General features: G+C 39.7%; 1 protein-coding gene and 1 long non-coding RNA gene across 4 annotated transcripts in view; one reads left to right on the top strand and one right to left on the bottom strand.

Annotated features, from left to right (window-relative positions):
- LOC134167116 (uncharacterized) overlaps positions 1-21,002 on the top strand; it is a 290,357-nt gene that overhangs the window by 151,343 nt on the left and 118,012 nt on the right. The gene's annotated exons all lie outside the window — the stretch shown is intronic.
- INHBA (inhibin subunit beta A) overlaps positions 9,245-21,002 on the bottom strand; it is a 20,955-nt gene continuing 9,197 nt past the window's right edge. For both annotated transcript variants that reach the window (XM_062625383.1, XM_062625382.1), the window contains one exon: positions 9,245-16,211. In XM_062625383.1, coding sequence (XP_062481367.1) covers positions 15,325-16,211 — 887 coding nt within the window. In that variant the 3' untranslated portion in view covers positions 9,245-15,324. The remainder of the gene's footprint in view (positions 16,212-21,002) is intronic.

Genomic DNA, 21,002 nt, shown 5'->3' with positions numbered 1-21,002 from the left:
TGTGACTAAATGTGATCGTTTAACATCTTGCCAGTTTTGCTACTGAACCATGTAACACATTAATCTAAGACACAGTGAATTGTAACTACCACGTCAGATCACTCCTTGGTGTCTGTTCAACATACACTGTGTATATATGCTATAAACACACATATGTCTATGTACGTATATACTCAGACTGCTGCTAAGTGTGATGTCTTTGGTTCAGTGGGTGGCACTCTTTCTTCTGAGTCAGTGCTAAACCAGTTCTTCCCCACATGGTGTTTAATGAATGGTGGAATATGGTCAGGTCAGAGAGGTTAATAGCCCTACTTTTGTGTGAAGTGCCAGGGGATCTTTCTTAGCAAGCAGTGAGAACCTCACATTAAATACCATCTGAAAGACAGCCTGGGACCTGCTCAGAGACTCAGACTGGGGTGTTACTGTAATGCAGAAATAGGGGGAACTCTATGCTATGTATTTAGAGTGACTAAGTTGCCCTGCCCCTATAGGTATTTACCAGATGTAATTAAACTTTTCTTATGTGGAGTTACAAAATAATAACCATGGGTAGTATGGCTGGAAAATACTAGAGCTTCTCTTTGGTGTTTTGATTTAAATCAGAGAAGAAGCTTTCACCTGGTAGTGTGTAGTCAGGTTGTAAATAATCATGGATGGGGATTTCCCAGACTCTTTGCTGTTTTACTGTGGGTGCAATAAGTACTGAATGAGTTGGAGCAAGTGAGGGCTGTTGCAAAAATGGCCACATTTTGTGCCATTGCTTGGACAACTACCAATGTTGCCTTGGACAACAACTCCAGTCCTTTCAGGGAAGGGCTACCGAAGTCCTGGTATCTATGCATTAGATTCCTGACTGACTTTCTAGCCACTGGATAACCAGGATAGAGATTATCTTAACAGGGTATTTTATGTTTGGATCAGATTCACGGCAAAGTGGAACAGCAGTACTCTGTTTTGTGAAGCCCTGTTGAACTTTTGCCCTTTGCAACTCACTGTGGCTAGAAGGTGTACACTGGCAGCAATACGGGTCCCTGTGAGATGGCTTGGGAATGATACTGTCTCACTGAGGAAAGGGGCTGGAAGTGACGAGAAAATTGTCCCTTGCTCAGTGGGAATTCTTCGGAAAAAGATTTAGCAAGGACAGCAGGATTCATCCCACTACCTCAGTGGGAATGAGATGCCTGATAATTGTATCTCTTGACCGTAATTGTTTTCACAAGCTGCATGATTGAATTCTATTATGCGATTAGTTTACTGTATTATTAAACATAATTCTTTTCATCAGGCTTTCTGCGATCTCTCTATTACAGGATCCTTTACATCCATACAAGATATCTTTATAGTTCTTGAAAAAAAAAAAAAACAAAACCAAAACATTCGTAAATCCTTCTGTGAGTCAATATTGAAACAGTCTAAACCCCGTTTGCACACTAGTTGTCTCCTGATAAGTGTGATTGTTTCAGATGTCCAAACTAGATATTCAGACTAATTCGAAGCACACAGCAGTTTGTCAGATAACAAGATTTTATATTGGTATGGCCTGTTACCTGAATGGGTTCCAGAAACTAAGCAGAAACCATGTTAGAAATCACTGCAGCTGTCACTGCTTAGTGGTATTCAAGGTGAAATGAGGCAACTTTTAAATAGCGCTAAGGAAGATTGTGTAATAATTTAGGTCAAAATGTGACTAACATGCCATATAACCGAGATGTTCGATGAGAGAGATATAGTGGATATATGTATAAAAGCAAATACCATGTATTGTTATCATCCTAGATCCTTTTAGACAAATGGTTTCTTGCAGTTCAAGTAAAGAAAAATGTTAGCTTCTAGAAAGAGTTTCTGCAAAGATAAAGTTTGAAGGCAAAGGATGCTTTGTTTAGAACATGTTTAGAGATACACGGTACACAGAGTGTACGCATATTGGAAGGCTGAAGAACTTACTCTCTCATGAAGTGTAACAGCTTTAATAACTGTGATAGAAAGAAGTGATTCCTGCCCATTACAGAAATATTTTTTCTTTTTCTCTGAAAGGGCCTGTGATACCAGAAATTGAGGCAGTGCAGACAAATTAAACCTGTCTGTACTTCTTTCTTTGCCTTTCTGCTTTGGAATAACTGTGTAGTACACATGGGTCAAAGCAGTGGGTTGTGTGTGTGGCTGCAATCTCTACCATTTCTTCCTTTATGCCAAATCACACAAAAGTGTTTCAAAACCAGGCAAATTTTGCCAAATACTCCTAATCCTAAGGAATTACTATTAGGGAAAGTTGTTATTCTGTATAATGGCTTTACTGAGCAATCTTTTTATTATTATTTTAAGTTATATGTTATATATCAGCTTGGCAAAGTATGTTGCTGAAAGACAGTATGTTTCTCCCTGTTTTGTATCTTTCATCTTTCTTATTCTGCTTGCTAAGTCTTACAATACTACTATGACCTCCTGCCTCTTGACTCTCTTGCCTGATCAGCATTACTAGGATCAGCCTGAGAAGCAGCTTTATGTGCTCCTTCTACCCCTGGGTTTTCTTCAGTAACACCCTGAACATACTTGCAGCAATCAAAATTAGGCAATTTCTTCTACAGACAGAACTGAGTTCTAGTGCTTCTATTCTGTGCTAGCTAAAAATGCCTTGGGTCCAGACACCAGAATGCTTTTTGGGGAGCACTGTGCCCGTGCTTATTACCTTTCTGCTTTATCTTTTTCTTTTGTGACTGTCTTTGAGTGCCCCATCATGCAGGATGTTTCTGCCTTTTTTCATTCCAGAGTTTTCTGGATCCTAATATCAGTTATTCTTTCCTACATCAGAAATAATCTTCACGCAGTAACTCCAAATCTCCTCTGGTGTCCCTGAGATCAGGTCTGACTCACTTCTATACCTAGTCTTTAAAATCAAATCTGTTCTTTTTCTCTTTAAAACTGTCATTATGTTCTACTGTAAAGTGTAGTATTACTTTGAAAAAAAAAAAAAGAGCATAAAAATGACATTTCAGGGTTCTATATTTGTCTGACAGTTGTTTCTGTTGCAGAAGTGCTCATTGTGTAAGTTAAAAAGCTGTCTTTTTTAGCCCTGCAAAATGCACAGTGTGTTATGGTTCGAGCTATTGGCACACCATCATCAGATTCTGCAGCCAGGGCAGGCCATCTTATATCATAAAGCCTCTGCTGCTTGTACCACCTTGTGTTCTTCAAGTCCCTTGGTGCCACTGCCAGGCCCTTTGCATTGCCTGAGCATGTCACGTGTCGAAAGGATCATGTTATTCAAGGAAAAGGTACATTGCAGAATAAAATACAGCTCAGGCTTTGTGTTAGAATGGCAGGAATGACAAGTATTAGTAAGAGTAAATCTTCACTTCTCTTATGAGGTACAAATATAGACCCACTTGAGGTCATTTGGGGGCCAGGTTTGAGGAACAGCCCTTTTAGCCCAAAGATGTGGTCACCATTCTGGTAAATGCACTGTGAAAACCTTAATTTGATCTCAAAGAAGCATCAAATAAATTTCAAACAGTACCTCTGTGTTTCACGGGGCTGGTGATCTGTTCAGCTGCCTTGGCAGGAAATGTGTTGCTAAGGCTGCGTAGGCAGCAGCTGGCCAGGGAAGGGGTTAACTGAAAATGGTGGATGTAGCACATTATGGCACCAAGCAAACTTCCACATCTCCTTGAAGTCAAAGGTCTGTCTTTCATTTTCTTTTATAAAATGTATCAAACAATTTGGCATTAAAAGTACAACTTTTGTCATATTGAGAATAACAACGTGTTATAAGACAAAGGAACAAAGGGTGGAAGTTGAGGGAAATTAAAAAAAGGGAAGAAGCAAAGAAAAAATGAAGATGTGAAACAGTTGTGTTTAGTTTGGGGAGGAAAAAAAAATCCAATCTTCATCTTTCCCCTCCCTCCTTGCCTCTTTTTTTTTTTTTTTAATATACTTGAAAATGCAACATTTGGAAAAATCTACATGTGTCTAAATTTAGCGTCTGTGTTACTTTACTCTGCATTTCTTTATCACACTTTAGTCATCCATATATCATTTTGTAGAAAGCGTATGTGGCAAGCTGATGCATGTCTTATTTTATAAATATTTATTACCCACTGGTGTGTTCCTGTCTTTGAAGTTACATCCACTTCTCCTTTGCAGTGTTCCCTCCTTTTCCCTATTTGTTTGTGTAGAAATACTATGAAGACTGCTTTAAGTTTGGCTTTAGCCCCATCTTTGATTTAGCTTGCCTTGCTTCCCGCTGCCTCATTTTTGTTTTAGACAGAAGTAGTCCAAGGATAATAGTAATGTGAATAACCTGTTCTCTTGCTGTTGCATGAAAGCAGCAAGGCAAATCTGGCCATTCATAAGCTGGTTTGCCCATTGGCCTGTCTCCCCAGGGATGCATATGGCTCGTGCTATTGAAGCAGCTCAGAGGACTTGAACTTGAGCTTAAAGGAAAGAGCAACTGGCCTTTGAAGAAAGTGCAGAGATAATCAGCACAGGCTGTAGCTGCTCAACAATGAGGATAATACAGTTTTGTGATTTAACAGGAAAGGATCTTAAAAACATGTATTTGAAAGGGAAAAAAAAGAAACAACTGGCTGCATCAGAAGGATAACCAAGCTGTCTGTTTTGCTGCAGAATAACTGCATTTTTCTCTTTTAGTATTGAGTGAATTCTGTCTGTATACACTGGATCGGTGTCTGCTCATAACCCATCAGGTTGTGAATTATGAGGAGGTTATCAGGTTATGAAGAGGTTATCCTCTGTGTTGTTCTACCGGAGAGAGTGAGGTATTATACTGAGGGGAAAGTGACATAACTAATGGAGAATCAGCAGTGAGCTTCTGCAATCAGGAACATGATGACATAAAATTCTGGGTTTTTTAATTCTCTCCATCTGTCCCTCTAAAGAAATTGTATGAGAGGAGTTTGAGTGACCTGGACTTTCTCAGCCTGGTGGAGAGAAAGCAAAAAGGGGTGCTAATTGCAGTCTTCAGCTACCTAATAGGGGTTTCTGGTTTACCCTGAAGTCTGTCATTCTCTTTTGTTACCTAAAACCATATTTGCATTTTCCAGCTATACAGCCCACCTAATGAGCAAAAAAAAACCCCACATTTTGCCTAATAATCCCTAATGTTCAGCTTATTTTCTTACTGATGAGGAGCATTTAGCTGACACTGTTTGTTATAATACTCAAGTCCCTTTCCCAAGGGGCAGCTCACTTCTATTCATGCGAAGTCGGGACTGTTTTCTCCAACATGTGTCCTGTGTTACCTCTGTTACTTTGCAGTTATCGAGACTGATTTTCAGCTGCTCTTTCATTATTTTGTGAAGTTCTTCTGCAATTCCATCCCCCCAGCCAATGCCTGTGCTATTTTGATTAACTCAGTATTGTCAGGAGACTTTGTAATCTGACTTTTCATCCACTTTTCAGATCTTCATGCTCATAGCACAGATCCTAATGCACAGCCAGACACTAATGACATCTCCCCATTTCTTTCATCTCTTCTAGTTATAACTATTAGTTATGAGTATGCTGCCTTCTTTATCCGCTGATAGGTTGGTTTCTTTAGGAAAAGTTAGAGGGGGTCTTTATAAATTCCTTCTGGAAAATCCAAGCTGACGATATCAGCCTGTTTTCTTTTCCATGAACCTGTTGATTCCTTCAAAGAAATGAAGCAGGTTTTCCACCTCCAGAGCACACACTGACTCTTACTGCATTTATCTTACGTGAGTGTTTAACTCATTCTTTAACTCATTCATTTTTTTAGTTTCTGGAAGTTTTCACAGTTATTTTGCAGTTTCTCTTTCTGAAAACACACTCTGCTGTAGTGGAGCTATGAGACGGAAAGACAAGTAAGAATTACCTTCTTGCTGTAACAAACCTAAGTGTGGTATAGTTACCTGTTTCAGAACAATATTTTGATAATAGATTCTTAAGCCAAGTTCTGCATAGCAGTTTGCTGTTTCTCTTGGGGATTCCCTGCCTGGCTTCTCCCTAAAGAGGTCATTTGTTGACAGCCAAAAACTTAATCTCTGCATCATGACCTGATGTGACAGTTACTGCAAGGGAGTAACTGAGAACACTTCCCTGCTGCTGCATTCCCTCTGCTCTTCCCCAGATACTTCAGACCCTCTCAGTTACCTGGGCTGTGTCACTGCAGGGTAGGTCTCATACTGGGCTTCTCCTGTTTGGACCTGGAGTTTCTATTTGTAGAGAATGTCTCTCATGTGTTGACATAATTCACTTATTTATCTGATCTCCGTCCTTTCTGCCCAGACACGTGGGGGTGGTATAAAGCTCCTGTGCCTCAGCATCTTCTTAGGCTACGGACACACGAATGGAGAAGCAAAGCCTAAACCTAGAGCCAATTTCACCGCAACAGCTGTGTACAAATGACCGTGTTGTCCACTGAAAGCGTGAGAAAGGAGTAGGATTTGCATGAAAAGGTATGCATTTTGAAAGCATGACAGATTTAAACCTGATTCATACTAAGGTAATTTGCCGGTGCCGAGACAGGCCTGAATTGCTTCTGAGGGTTGTGTCATGAGCTAGAAATTTCAAAGAAATCATTAGTGTGATTTGTCACTTATTAACCAATCTGTCTGTCCAGTCTTTAGGTAAATCTGTGGCCTCTCTACACTGTTAGGGTGGCAAAACCAGTGAGTGTCTGGTGTCTGAAAGTGGTGCTGTGTCTTCTTCCTGCATTGCACCATTTCCGAGGCTGGCATGACCCTTGGAAGGGCAATGAAGTATAGCTGAAAACTAAGATTCAGGCCTTTCAATGGGCTTCTTATGTATAAAGACCCTGTGAAACTGCATTCCATAACTGGAGATTTTTCTACCTCTACCCTGATTTAGGTGATCTTCACATTTTTCAAAGGCGTTCAACTTAATATTCTCATGTGGGGCTTATTAAAGTGCCTATGTTATCTACCATCTTACTCTTTGCCTTTTTATACTCAGTGATCTTTCTCAAAAAACAGGACTTCATCTTACTTTCAGTTAGGTCATCCAGGTCTGTAATACCCTGCTAACTGTTAAAATCAAGCCCAGGTCTATAAATTGCATCCTAATGCAGCCATAAGAGGCATCTTGTGTGTGCCTAAGTTGTGGAAGAGCAGTCTACTCAAGACCCCCTCTAGGGACCTCTGCTACTATCTCTTGACAACTCTCCTCTGAATGTTTTTCTTGTTTGAACAAAGCTGCAGTGTTGGTTTTGACTGCTGTTATATGGAATCCTGGAGGCCATAACTCTGGCGATACATATTTCTACTTCCTTAGAAACGGAGTAACTTTCTCATGCAATAGAGACTGTATGAGTCAGGAATATTAAATAATTGTTATGCTGATTCCTGATGTGCTGTTGTAACGTGTACACTGAATTTGCCACTGCGTCCATAAGGTGTGGTGTCACTGTTCAAAGATAAAATATACCCATTTCCTCTCACAATCATTGTAAGACAAAGATATAGGGTCTCCTTTCTCCCAACCCTTCCACTTTCAGTGGCTGATCAAATGGTGACAATGTGTGATATAGCTCTTTTGAAACCATGAAACGCCCAAAGGTCACAGAAGCTGGGCAGCAGGTATTTGCAAGCTGTGGACTTGATCATTGTTGAGGAAGTGTTATGTTTCTATCAGCAGTGTGAGGGAGGTCAGTCGCTCTGAGCCCTAGGCAGTATTTGAAATCAGTCTGTGGTTGTATTTCAGGGAGACAGACAAACTTAAGTAAGAAAGGGATCACTGAGGTCATTGAGACTACCAAAATACAGCCTCTGTTAGCCATGGAAAGAATCATGATAGGCACTGAAACTAGTCCAGTGACTCAATAACCCAAGCAGCAGCATGAAGATGTCCCTCCAAGGAAGGAAATCCACACAGGGTAGACACTATCTGTGTATCTGTTTTGCAAAATAATTTGGTATTATCTGCCTTTGTCTATGTGTTATTAGCTTGGTCTAATTAGTTTAGGACAGGGTTGTTTTTTTCTTTTACATTTTTAGGAGATCGTTCTGCTCATGCAAAAGGCAGCTATTAGTTATCCACTGTTCTTTTCAGATGGGGCATTTCAACAAGCCTGTACAATAGCGACAGTTCTCAATAGCATTCTTAAAATAAAATCAAATGGCTGGAGAAAATGGAAAAAAAAAAATCTGGATTATGCCATCCAGTACTGCACTTTAGGTCATGCCAGAGAAAGGATTACTCCCCGTTTTACATCTGAAATGTAAGCTTCATGTATACCAGGTCAATAAAATTACAGTTGAAATCATATAGCCCTTATGATTTTATGCTCTTAGACCAACTTCTCAATCCAGCTGGATTTATCCTTGTTGGCAATAATAATCATGGAATCATAGAATTGTATAGGTTGGAAAAGACCTTTAAGATCCTTGAGTTCAACTGTCTGAATAGTGATCATAACAAAGAAAAGAAAGCAAATGTTCAATCATGTCTTAAGTATCTGAAACAAAGGCTTTCCCTAGCTCTTATTGCATTGATTTGTTAAAAACTTGTCCTCAGTAAGAGGAAAGCAATTCACTTCTCCAGCCTTTGTATAAAGGCTTCCAGTGCCTGATTATTAAAAGGCCTGCTTATAGCTGCAGTGGCCTAAGCTTGAGCACCGTGCAAATAATCCATTTAAAGATCAACCTCAAAATTCTTGTTCCCTGATTCTCACCCCACTGGAATGTAGCAGGAGTCCATTTATCACAGTAGGAATGCAATGAGTGGTGAAAGACCCTCCGTAAGTTCACTTTACTTTCAAATATGAGGGTGTTCAGGTAATTTCTCACCAGACCAGGGATCAGCTGCCTGTGATCAGGCTTCTTTGATCACTTCATCTGACTACTAATCCATTTATAAACCAGTGCATGTGAACTGTCAGCCTTGCAATTTTGTCTCAGTAATACAAACTCTCCTTTTATCTGTGTAAACATCTAATTCTGGATTGTTCAAGGGAATTGTGGTGATGGTAGCTGAAGACCTAATAGCCTGCAGGCAAAGGGAAGTTGCAGTTGGCTTTAGCTGTTGTACTCTGTGTTTCACAAGGAGAAGTGAACAACCTAAAATTCCATTACATGTAGGGCCATGAATTTCAATGTCCATTTAGCATAGTCACACCAAAGAGAATCAGTGTTCAACCCAAAGAGGCACACACATGTTTCACCTCGAAGGTTAATTTCTGTCTGTTATTTCCCCAGCTCCCGTGAATTTCCCAACCAGGAATGCATATTAAGGGACGATTACACAATGCTTGGTGAAACTCCCTTTATTTATTTCACTTGTGTTGTTGCTGCTGTTGTATAAGAAAGAGCAAAATAATAAAAAGAACAAAGTAAAATAAAATAGTAGCTGACCCAAACATTTTTAACTTTCCAAATGCAAAGACTCTTTCTTTCTTTCTTTCTTTCTCTCTCTCTCTTCTTTCTGTCTTTTCTTTGCATTGATTTGCACAAGCATTTTCTCTGTGAGCCAAATACATCTCTGGTATAACTTCACTGAAGTCACTGGACTTACACCAGAGGTGGTTTTGGTCATCTGTCCTGGGTAAATACAGTAGGAATAAATTGGTCACGCAGGCAGAGTGGCTGGCAATAAGTGCACTGAGTGGTCCTGGCAAACCAATAGGAAAGATCTAAAATAAAAATCCCAAACAGGTCTTTTTTTTAACATAGGGCCTAAAAATCTTCCGGGAGCTACTGAATACTGCCCACTAACTGTACAAAGTATAGGTAGCATGCCTTCCAAATATCAAAATACCAGACGGAATGCCGTGAAAATAAATAACTTCTAATATAAACAAATGAGAACATATCAAACTGTTACCTCTTTAAACATAATGTAAATAAAAAAAATACCAGTCCTTCTACACAATAAATATTAAGAAACCATTGACATAGTTGAAATGTACTCATATAAATTAACAACTTTAATTACATTAGCCGAACAGACATTGGTTAAAGCACTGCATGTAGTATGCAAAATAATAATAATAACAATAATAATAATAATATCAACAACAAAACACAAAATGATAAAAACAAAATAGGCTTCATAATATCTTGGCTTTCATAATTTATATATATGTATATACATATATATAGTTGTGTATGTATATATATACTGTAGATATATATATAATATGTATATATACATACATATATATATCTTCAACCCATCGTCAATGTATTGTTTTTGAAAGTATTTAAATACAAAGAAACCCATTGAGAATTAACACAGATTCACTATATCTCAAAAAATAAATAGCTATATAACCCAGAAGTGCTGTTTGTTTCTGCCCATGAAAACATTGCTTATAGTTGTTCACAAAAGGTCAAATTACAATTTTATTTACTCTTACTGAAAACCCTTTTACTCCACATGTCATGCAGTGAGAGCAGATGGGGAGTAAAGCTTTTTTCAGTGTAAGGAAAGTGATTAGCATCTGATTCTTATACTGATGCACACTACTGACATGAGGTTTAACTTAAAGAACTTAATCATTTCCATCGCATCTCTTCTACCTACACTCCAGAAATAGATTTTGAGCACTTTATTGATGCTGACTGGTAACTTTCTAGGAAAGGAGACCCTCTGAAATCGACAGCATTGCTTGCAGAGTAAGGCACTATTCCACACGAGTAACTACAGTCCATACAAATTTTCATTTTGCACATAGACATTTCAGATGCCTGAACTTCTCTACCTCAGAGAAATTGCTGCTGGCCTCTACGTGGCCTTGTGGTGCTGTAGTTAAATGAACTTGATGGCTTAAATCTCAACTACATATGAAAAAAAGGAGGTATATACAACATGGTCTTACTTTGCAATGATTTGGTGAGTGTTTCTATTAAAGTCAATGACAAAACTCCCATTTCATTTAGTTCTACAGTCTGGGGCCCTAGATCAGTATTCTGCTGTGACATATGAGTGCAGAATAATTATAAGCATCTGTAAGCATTTCCTTTTGCTAAACCCCAAGAATACAAATACATTCAGCCCTCCCAAAAAAACATCTTAACATGCACTTCTGCCAGTCTCTTAGGTCTTGTATCCAGCGTGCATCTGACATGGAGAGGGGGGAAAGAACCAAATGAACCAAATGTGGTCAATTGTGAAGCAGGAAGATTGTGGAGGTACTAAACAAATACATTTCTGTGATTAAACATATACTGAAAATACATTTCCAATATAAACAGGAAGTAGGCTATATGGAAAGGAATGTGTTAGTAGTTAAAAGCCTCTTTTATTTTTAGGTTTTTGGTATCGTCATACCTGAAAGGAGAAGTAATTTTTGAGACTGCATGCCCTTGAACAACTGTTTAAATATGGTAACAATTTCTTATGCTATTTTAGATACATGCAGATTTAATTAAATCAAATTATCAGGGATGGGGTGTTTTGCTGGAATCAGTCAGTCTTGATTAACATCCCGATTTCTTATTTTATTTTATCATATAGTTTTTCATTTCCCCCTTCTTTAAATAACTCTGACCACAAATCAAAACCCCATGACTGAATCTAGAGATTGGAGGGAGAAACCTTTAAAATTTGTGACTAGTATGCACACACAAATGAAAGCTAAAAAGCAGGGTTTCGGAACAGTTACTTCTTGATTTTTCTGGTTTTGGTGTATCTATATGAAACATGCTCACCATATCTGAAGTCTTACTTTCTTTCCTCGCTTAGAAGTTGTCTCAGGCTAGTTTCATGTTTTCCCCATTCACCACATAAAACCTGCTATCAAACTCAGCATCACACTTGTTTTTAAAGAAAACAAGTATGATGCTTTGGCCAGGGAAATTGAGAGCTTAAACTTACTCCGATTGCAGCCAATGGGAGTTTTGCCATTGTCGTTTTAGGGGTAGGTGCTGGGATTTCAGGTCTCTAATGTTCTCTAACTAATCACACCTGAGAACAGATTTTTACCATTGTAAGCCATCTCACCTGTCCCCCTTGCCACAATGTTCAGAGATCAACCATCATGCAAGCAGCCTGGTTTAAATAATTGAATTAAACAACGTTGGATATGGTGCCATTCATTCAAAATCCTTTCTCTCCCTTCACACTGCCCACAGCAAAAAGAACCTGTGATTCACCCTGGGTTACCTTTACTCATGTAAGTAGTTTTACTACTCTTGTAAGGAGACCAGTAGACATCAAAAAGTTGACATGAGTAAGGGTTCTGGGACAATATGCATCCAATATTAAAGATATAAAGCCCTAAAGTGAAATAAAAGGTACTCTCCTCAACAACTGTCACAGACTGTCCCTGCTCCTGCTGTTCTAGAGCCCGGCTCTACTGCTAGAAAAATCAACAGCAATTCTGCCACTTGCTTCAAATGAAGCAGGGTCAGGAACTTGGTTTAAGTTATAAAGATAAATTAGTTGTGCATCTTTTTTTGTCTTTTTTGCTATTTTTTAATTTTCCTACCAGCGTTTGGTATCCCTCCCTTTCCCCAGGAAGAAAGCACAAAAAAACCCAAGCAAACTTCTGCAAATAATTTAAATCAGAAAGCCTTGATATTTTACAGAATACTTTTAGTGTCAAATTTAGTGTTTACCCAATTCTTACCATTTTTTAATGTGGTTTTTTTTTTTTTGCAAATTGCAAACAAGTCTGTAAAAAAAAATGCATTGTATAAAAAGTACATAAATGTATAACCCATTAGCTGTACTATGCAAACTAAATACTGTGGAATAAATTAGATAGAAAACTTAGCTACAAGCAGGTATGTTGATATCTATTCAACAGAGGAAAGGGCTTTTTTTCTTTTCTTTCTTTTTTCCTTTTTTTTTTTTTCTTTTTTTGTTTTTAAATCTCTATCAATACATACAAATACAGACATGGGCCCATGCACACACACATATGCACACACAGAGTACACTCACGCACACATGCACACACAAACAGTTTTGGCTGACGAAAAATGAAGGCCCTGATTACACTGTTAAACATGGTTCTCGCCATGAAGGTGCTAACACGCTATCCCTAGCCAATGTGACTGGGTTAAATTGTGCTATCTTTTTTTTTCTTTTTCTTTTTTTTTTTCCTTTTATTTGTATTTTTTTGTATTTTTTACAGACCGTTTTCTCAACAAGGTGGGGAGCTGCGTTAGTGCTTCTTTCCATGAGAGGCATTTTGAAGCCTGACCCGTCAGAAGGCAGCTAACAGGGGCTTGGTCCTGCAAACCTGTGAGAGTCTGAAACTTCAGGCTCAGGGTTATCAAACTCAGTGTAAACAGGGCCTAATGGTTTCTCCCGTTCCCTCTTATGATCTCCCCCTACCCAAAGACAAATGTAACTTTAACATTCTTTTAAATATGACAACGATAGAATTTTTTTTAACAAAAAAAAAAAAAACTATCTACCTATGCCCTATGGGTTGGACCCTTCAGGTTAGGTGTTGACACTGAAAATTGGGTCTTGCAGGCAACGCACAAACCCATTAAGAATTGTCATGTTGGAGGGTGGTGGTTGAGCCAGCCAGTCTTTCACAGAAGACTGCATTTCAAACAGCAATCCTACCACAACTGCCATTCTCTGTATATTTGCAGGGGCGATGGTGGGCAGGGCCCAAAGATGCTTGCAATTTCACATCAAGACTTTCTAAGTGTACACCAGCACTTGAGGTTTCTCTCACACGAATGCCATTTTGAACATGTAGCCTCCCATTTGGTAGTAACAAACAATCTTTTAACATACTGTGCTTTGCACACAAACATTCATTGTTTTAAGAACATTAAAGTGAAGCCAGAAGTGCTTATACTTTGTGTATACATACATATATACATACAGAAATATATACATATATATATGTATATCCCTTGTATGAAGCTGTTTCCCAGCAATGCACAGTTGCTGTGCATCAGGGACAAGTCTTAGTGTTGTACATGCAGAAAGAGCACAATAATGCTTAGATGGGCCTCGGATTTGAGCACCTTGGATCCAAATCCCAGGGCTTTTCTGGGCTTACTTCAAATGGCAATTTTCTGTTGAGGGTACTATTTGAATTTAAATGGTTAACAGATATTCTAGCCTGAATGTAATCAACCCACTGACCCTTAATTCAAACTCTAACTTGTTACGGGTGAATGGTACCAACCACAAAGAGACTTTTTAGAGGCTTGCACAAATGTCTTTGGTGTATGTGTCTATTCATTTTAAGGTACAAAATAATAATAATTATTATAATAATAAAAATAGCTATTTTGTGTGCTGTAGCAGTTCTTGTATAGCTCACAATAAGTGCAGCTCTCAACCCCTCCCACACCCAACCACCCTCCCTTGCAAATATTTGTTAAATAAGGATTAGACAGGTCAGACACCATTGTAGTGCAAATAGTAAACGATTAAAAATTTCTTTTTTTACAAAATATAGAAATGTTTGGCTCCAGTAACTGGACAAACATGTTCCTTTCAAGTATCTCTCGCTGAAGAATTTTTGTTTTTTAAAACAAGTTACTTCCATTAAAAAAAAAGTCTCTCTGGTTTGTGTTTTTTTGTTTGTTTTTTTTTGTTTTTTTCTTTCTCTCGCAGGTAAACAGTTTCAAACCAACTAGGTTGCATAGTTCTAATGTTGTAAGCACCTTTACAAAATGTAACTTTAATTCTTTCATTCGTTCTTTTTTTTTATTCTGTTTTTTCTTCCATTTTTCTTTTTTCCTTTTTTCTTTCTTTTTTTTCCTTTTTTTATAAATGTAGTGCAGAAGATGAAGGTGTGTACACCTGCACAATATTGTCCCTTTACCAATGTTAAGTATATGCGTGTGTATAGTGTCTGTATGTATAGAGATATGTATATAAATACATAGCCATATGTATATACACACAAACACTACACACCTACTCAGTTCCTCGGTAAATTTGGGGGGAAAGTGCCAGTGAATGTAGTGTTCATACACATGGCTTTTCAAGGAATTTAACTGGACTTAGTCCAAATTGCTGCAGGTTAGATGAGCTGCTACCACGGCTTGAACTGATGGGTAACTAAGGGAGGGAACAGAACTCCCTTAGTAATAACTAATGTTTAGTATACTATGTAATAAGATAAGGAGCATACTGAAAGGAAGGGGAAACCCCCAACCCATACCGCCATTCAGACGTTATCTCATTCAAGCCCAGGTTCATGAAGCTTTCTTCCTTTTTATAGCTGAAGTCTCTTTTGATCCTCCACAAGTCTTTTTTTTCTTTTTTTCTTTTCTCTCTCTGTTTTTGCTTTTATTTCCGATTACAGTTTCATTCAAAAAAGGTTTTACCATGTCTTTCCTCTTCTTGGGCTTTTGATACATTTTCTTCTCAACTTAATGAGAAGGGTCTTGCACACTTGTGCATCTATGAGCAGCCACACTCCTCCACGATCATATTCTGTATGTCTTTCTTAATGATGTTCTGACCATCGTCGTAGTAGAGCATGGACATGGGCCGCAGCTTGGTGGGCACACAACATGACTTGAGGTTGGCAAAGGGGCTGTGGCCCCGCATGCGGTAATGGTTGATGACAGTGGAGTGGAAAGATAATGATGAACCAGATGTGCCTGCTATATGGCTGGGGCAATCTCCTTCACAGTAGTTGGCGTGATAACCTGTAGGTGCAATGATCCAGTCACTCCATCCTATGTCTTTGAAGCTGACAAAGAACTGCTTCTTGCAGCAGATGTTGACTTTGCCATCACACTCCAGGCCTCGTCTCCGCCTCCTGTGCTGGCGGTCCTCTGAGTGCCGGGCAAGCATCATCAGGAAGGGACGATGTGATTGCTCCTTCTCCTCTTCTCCTGTGAATTCTCCAGCTTCCTTATCTCTCCCTTCCCCATCATCTTCCTTTTTCTTCTTCTTGCCCAATAGCACCAGGCTGGCTCCAGTCTCTTGGCACAGGTCACAGGCAATCCGCACATCCAAAGAGTTCTTGCCTTGGTCCAGGAGTCTCTGGACGCTGCTGGAGACAGGGAAAATGTGCCAAGTGCTCTTACGGGTGTCCACTGCCTTCTCCGAAATCAAAATCTCACTCTTTTCACCTTTCAGCCCCCCGTCCTCCGTATCTTCTGCTTCCTCAGGGTTCCCTTTTGGCTGCCGCTGCTGTTGAAACAGGCGGATAGTGACTTTTGTCCTGCTTCGGTTGGCCTTGGAGACCTTCAGGAAGAGCCACACTTCAGCATGTTCCACCACCGATAATTCACTGCCTTCCTTGGAAATCTCAAAGTGCAACATTTTCTTGGCTGAGCCTGATTTGTTAAATGGAAATAGACAGGGAGAACTTGTTAGTATGTCTGCTTTCATGCTGTAAAAGACAATTCTCTTACTTGTCACCACAGGCATGAAGTTCCCTAGGTTTCCTACTTGGCTCGTTAAATTTTTAACACTGTTCTGTTCTAACCTTCCTTCACCTCATCCTCTCCTCATTTTGTCTTTTGTGAAAATGCTCTCTTTAGAAAAGTGTTTATTTGCCTGTTGTTTTCCAGTATCATATTTTAACCAAATCATTTTTTTTATAGTAATGATATAGCCATTTATGTAAAGCATCTCATGGCAAATCAGCATCAGTAGCTGCTAAGTGTGCATTTGCCTACACTGTGTTTGTGATCCCTGTTAGCTGAAAGGTAGCAATGCGTTTATGACAACATGTATCTGTTGGCATGTATAGTCATGCTGCATGACTATATGTACCATGCACACACAAATCTGTGCCTAATAGCTCAAGGAGTGAGTTCCAGTCCTGATGATCCTTTGCAAATGATGTGGGAATGAGGTCTGCCCTTTCTCCCTCTGTAAAATGCCAGTCTTCATATGCATCTTAAAATGAATTGTAAATCTCAATTGTTTCAAAAGCAAAGAAATACTAAAATATGAGCCTCAGCTTTGAGAGGTTTGCAGAGTTATATTGTAAAGAATTGCAGCAGGCAGACTCTTCATCCTGTGAGATGTCAGCTGTAGATCCTGTTCTTAATTTAACACACTGTACTCGCTGTGATTATAGTAATGGTGAATACACTGAGAAATGAGCTAAAGAACTGTATAATTATAGGGATGGTTCTCTGGCATAATTGTATCAACTTGCTGAGATGTCATGATGATGATTATGATGGTGAGGAGGTGTTTCTCTGATACAGAGCTCATATCCCTGGCAGAAGTTGGAATGAATAATGAGGGCTGTTTAATGATTTGATCACTAGAGCATGAAAAAGTTAACAGAATGAATTAGCTGGCAGGTGGTGGTGGTATTTTATTTTTTTCTTTAAGAGAGGTACTTTTGTATTTTCTTGACAAAAGAAAAAGCCATGTTGGCATCTTTTGTTCTTTCTCAGCATGGAGGCCAGGATGGACTGGGGTCACAGATCTGAAATTTACAGATATCTGACCCTAGTGAGACAGAAACAGTATTCAGAATTATCAGTCTGTCATTGATATTATTCATGAGCTACCCACGGTTGTTGATCTGATTCTCTGTTACAGTGGTTCTGCTTGTCAGGAAACCAGAACTTTGCGCCCAAAAAAGGGCAGATGGTGATCAAAAATGAAGAGGTTGGGTGCACACAGGAAAAATTGCTCTCATGGCAGCAAGGCTCTTCTCCTTGCTTTCCCATTGCCACTAGCCACTAGTACAGGCTCCCTGACCATCCTCCTGCTCCCCTACTCTCAGGTGAGACAGAAGTGGGTCAAAATGACAAGAGACATCTATCCTGTGTTCACCTGCAAATTAAAGAGTTCCTGGTTTCTAAAGGCAGTAGGCAGCGCTGCCCTTGAGCTACCTGTTGCTTTCCTTCTCTGTGAAATCCTGGCACTGACACATTCAGCTTTCCCTGGTGGCATTCCCAGGTCAAAGAGACAGATGTCTTTGAATTACAGTGGCCAAAGGGCACAGCGTTTTGTTTTTGTTTTCCCTCTAAGTGAGAGTGTGAAATTGTAGACTGTAACTGTCACTGAGATAGGGGAAACACATGGTTTGTGTTAACTGCTTCTCACAGGCTTTGCTGATGCCAGTCTCCAAAATGAGTTCCATTCATTTCTCAGGGAGCTATATGAACCAGTGGGACTGTGCCTTAAAAAATGAAATGGCATCTAGAAAAGGAAGTGGCTTATAGAAGAGACAGAGCAAGCTGACCAGTCCTGTGAGGCATAGTGGAGTTACTGGTTTTCTATTATTTTTTAAAATAAGATTAATTCAGTAGTGACTGAAAGTTCATTGGTCAGCTCTTACCAGCTAACATTTCCATTCTGGCAATGACACCATGGCAAAGCTGCCAGCTGTGTTGGAGCAGAGGGCAGGTAACAAGCATTAATTCCACTCTGAAACTCCGGGTTTCAGAGCAGGAGGAGATGCACTGTGACATCCCTCCAGTCCAAAGGAAGTCTTGTCCAAGAGCCCTGTGCATACAGGTATTATAAAGAACATACAGATGTCCTCTTCAGGAATGGACACTTCTAAAGGCCTGCAAGGGTCATCCATACAGCCAGTGCTTCATTCCCCCAAACTCTCTCTTCTAAAGGAAGCTTCTATTTTTATATTATCCCTTTCTTTGGCACAGACCAAATAAACCCTTTCTGAGGGGGATCTGGCCTTCAAGGGAACCTGAAGGTAGGTCACCTGCCAGGACTGGGTTGCTACCTCCAAGACTCTCCATCCAACCCCTTCTTGCTGTCCCTACCTAAGAAAACCTTAAAGTGGGGAGAAAGATGGTTTAGACCAAGCTGCAGAAAGTGTTTTCTAGCCTCTTCCCAGCTGCCGTCCTTCCCCAGAGCTCACAGGCTGGGAAGTCCAAAACTTACTCTGTGTTCCTGAGGTACCAAGCTGGTCACAGACAGCAGTTCTGGCACTAGGAGGGATCCTGTGCATGAGCAGATCCGCTGTGCTTAGGCAGGAACATGGAAAACTGGCCCAGTTGTGCTCAGGAGAAAGCAGCTCAGGTGTGCAGACTTGGGCAAGAAGTTGTAAGGCCCATCTTACAGAAAACAAAGCCAGACAGCCCTGCATTACAGAATAACCTAATGCTGTTAAGTGGTAATGCATGATATATATCATGTTCTGTTATTTCCATGCTAATGGGAGTTGAAAGTAGTTACGAAGTGACCTATCTCCAACAGATATGCACTGCACAGGTAGTATAAGGCATGTCCTTATACAGGGATAACAGCTTCCCTGTAGGTTGTTAGCTACAGTAACAGCCTCTCTGGATGTGGTTTAGCTGTATCTTCACTCACGAATGGTTGATTCAGATTCTAAAGAAAAAAAATATGCAGGAAGCTTTTATAAGCCTAATATTTCTGGACACAACAAAATCCTGAGTCCTCAAACCTGCATAGCTAATAAAAGGTTTTATAGCAATTAAAAAAACCTTTCCCTTTCACAGATCTTTTTAGAAGGAGACTGGAAATGGTGCAAAGTTTGGGATAAAAAGCATGCTTTCACATCAGGGAAAAAAACGAAGCTTTTCTGAATTCTCTCCACATTCACAACTAGTTTGTTACGATCACACAGCACAAATGGTATGAATCCTGCAGTCTTTACGAGGTCACTATGCTCAGACAAGCTCGTTTTGAAATCAGAGCTTGGCCTGTGCTAAAGCTGAATTGAGATCTCTGGATCTGGCTTATTTTGACTACACATTCACTTTATAACAGGATCTTTATTTCCAAAAGGTTCGGTGCTACAATAGTATAAATCCTTCAAGTGTTCTGAGACACGAAAAAAATAATAATAAAAAAATCACTGTATTTCATTTTCTCCCAATATTGCTTAGGGATTTAGCAGTCTTTCCTTTTTGGTCTGAGTTAATGACCAGGTTCAAAGCTTTGAAAATGTATACTGTTCATCTAACTGAAAGTAAAGAGGAGACCTTCCTGAAAGTCAGGGACGGTATCACTTCCATAATTACACTTTGTTTATCCTCTTGTCCTGCCTTTTCATCTGCCACAGCTGATTTGCAAGGGTCTTTTTCCATTTCTAATCATCCTGCTCCTCCTGCCTGACTCCTGTGGAAAGACCCACAGCCCAACAGTGGTAATGCCTTCATCACTTCCATGCTCTTATAAACGGCAATGTCAACAGCTTGTATTGTTATCATAGCAGAAAGCAGCTGAAAAAGGAGATGAGGGATTACTTTGGGCCCCCTTTGATTGCTTTTCCTCATCTCCCCTTCCCAAAGCCTTGGAGAGGGCACCTCTCTGCTTCATTGCCGAGCAAAGTCCCTTCCAGCAACAGGGCTGTGACGCCGGGGGAGCAGTCTAGCAGCGCGAGTGACACCAGCAAATGCAGTGAGAAATGGTTAAAAATACAAGCCCTAAGAAGTAATGCATATATGGTAAAAGGTTTAATGGAAGGAGTTACTGAATGGAAAGAAAGTGTAGCATCATATATATAGCATGGGAGTTTGCTCATATCTGCTTTTCTCTTCAGTGGTGCTTGCACACCTTTTTTAGGAGAGAAACCTGAATATGGAAGCAGAGGGGAGCCTGCACAGGTACCTCCTCTCTGCCTCTGGAAGGGGCTGCTCAGGGCTGCCAAGCAACACTTGGTGATGGGCATGGAAGGAGTGGGAGAGCCCTTGCAGGACACTGGGGGCAGCCAGTGCGCGATGGGCTCACATAGCTTGTGCTGGGCTGCAGTTTGCAGCGAGATTCAAGATTGAGCCCTGCTAGTTCAAGCTGTATTCATAGAATAGGTAGGGTCTAGACTGTACAATTAAGATTATTTTTTTTTGGGGGGGGGGGGTGGTATAATGCTGAGATACTTAAAATTACTTTTTTTAACCATATGCTGTTAAATGATTAAGGCTGGGTTTTTTTCTTAATGAAAGTGATTATCCTTTCTGACATTATAGCATGACTTATTCTTAATATCTCTTAATAGACAGTATTTAAATTTTCCTTTGAAAAATGCTCTCTGTGTAAGAAGGTGCTGTTACTTTAAATTTCCATGCTTCACCAGTGCTCAATTTTAAACCGTTTTTACATTATACTGTAAGTGAACTGTTTTTCCATACAAAGCAAGCTTTTTTTTCCCTTTTTTAGTTGCTAAC

The sequence above is a fragment of the Pezoporus occidentalis genome, unplaced genomic scaffold, assembly GCF_034315485.1.
Source record: "Pezoporus occidentalis ecotype Australia unplaced genomic scaffold, CSIRO_AGI_Poc_V1 ctg28, whole genome shotgun sequence".
Lineage (NCBI taxonomy): Eukaryota > Metazoa > Chordata > Aves > Psittaciformes > Psittacidae > Pezoporus > Pezoporus occidentalis.
The sequence above is the reverse complement of the archived record's forward strand: the minus strand, read 5'-3'. Positions and strand labels throughout refer to the sequence as shown.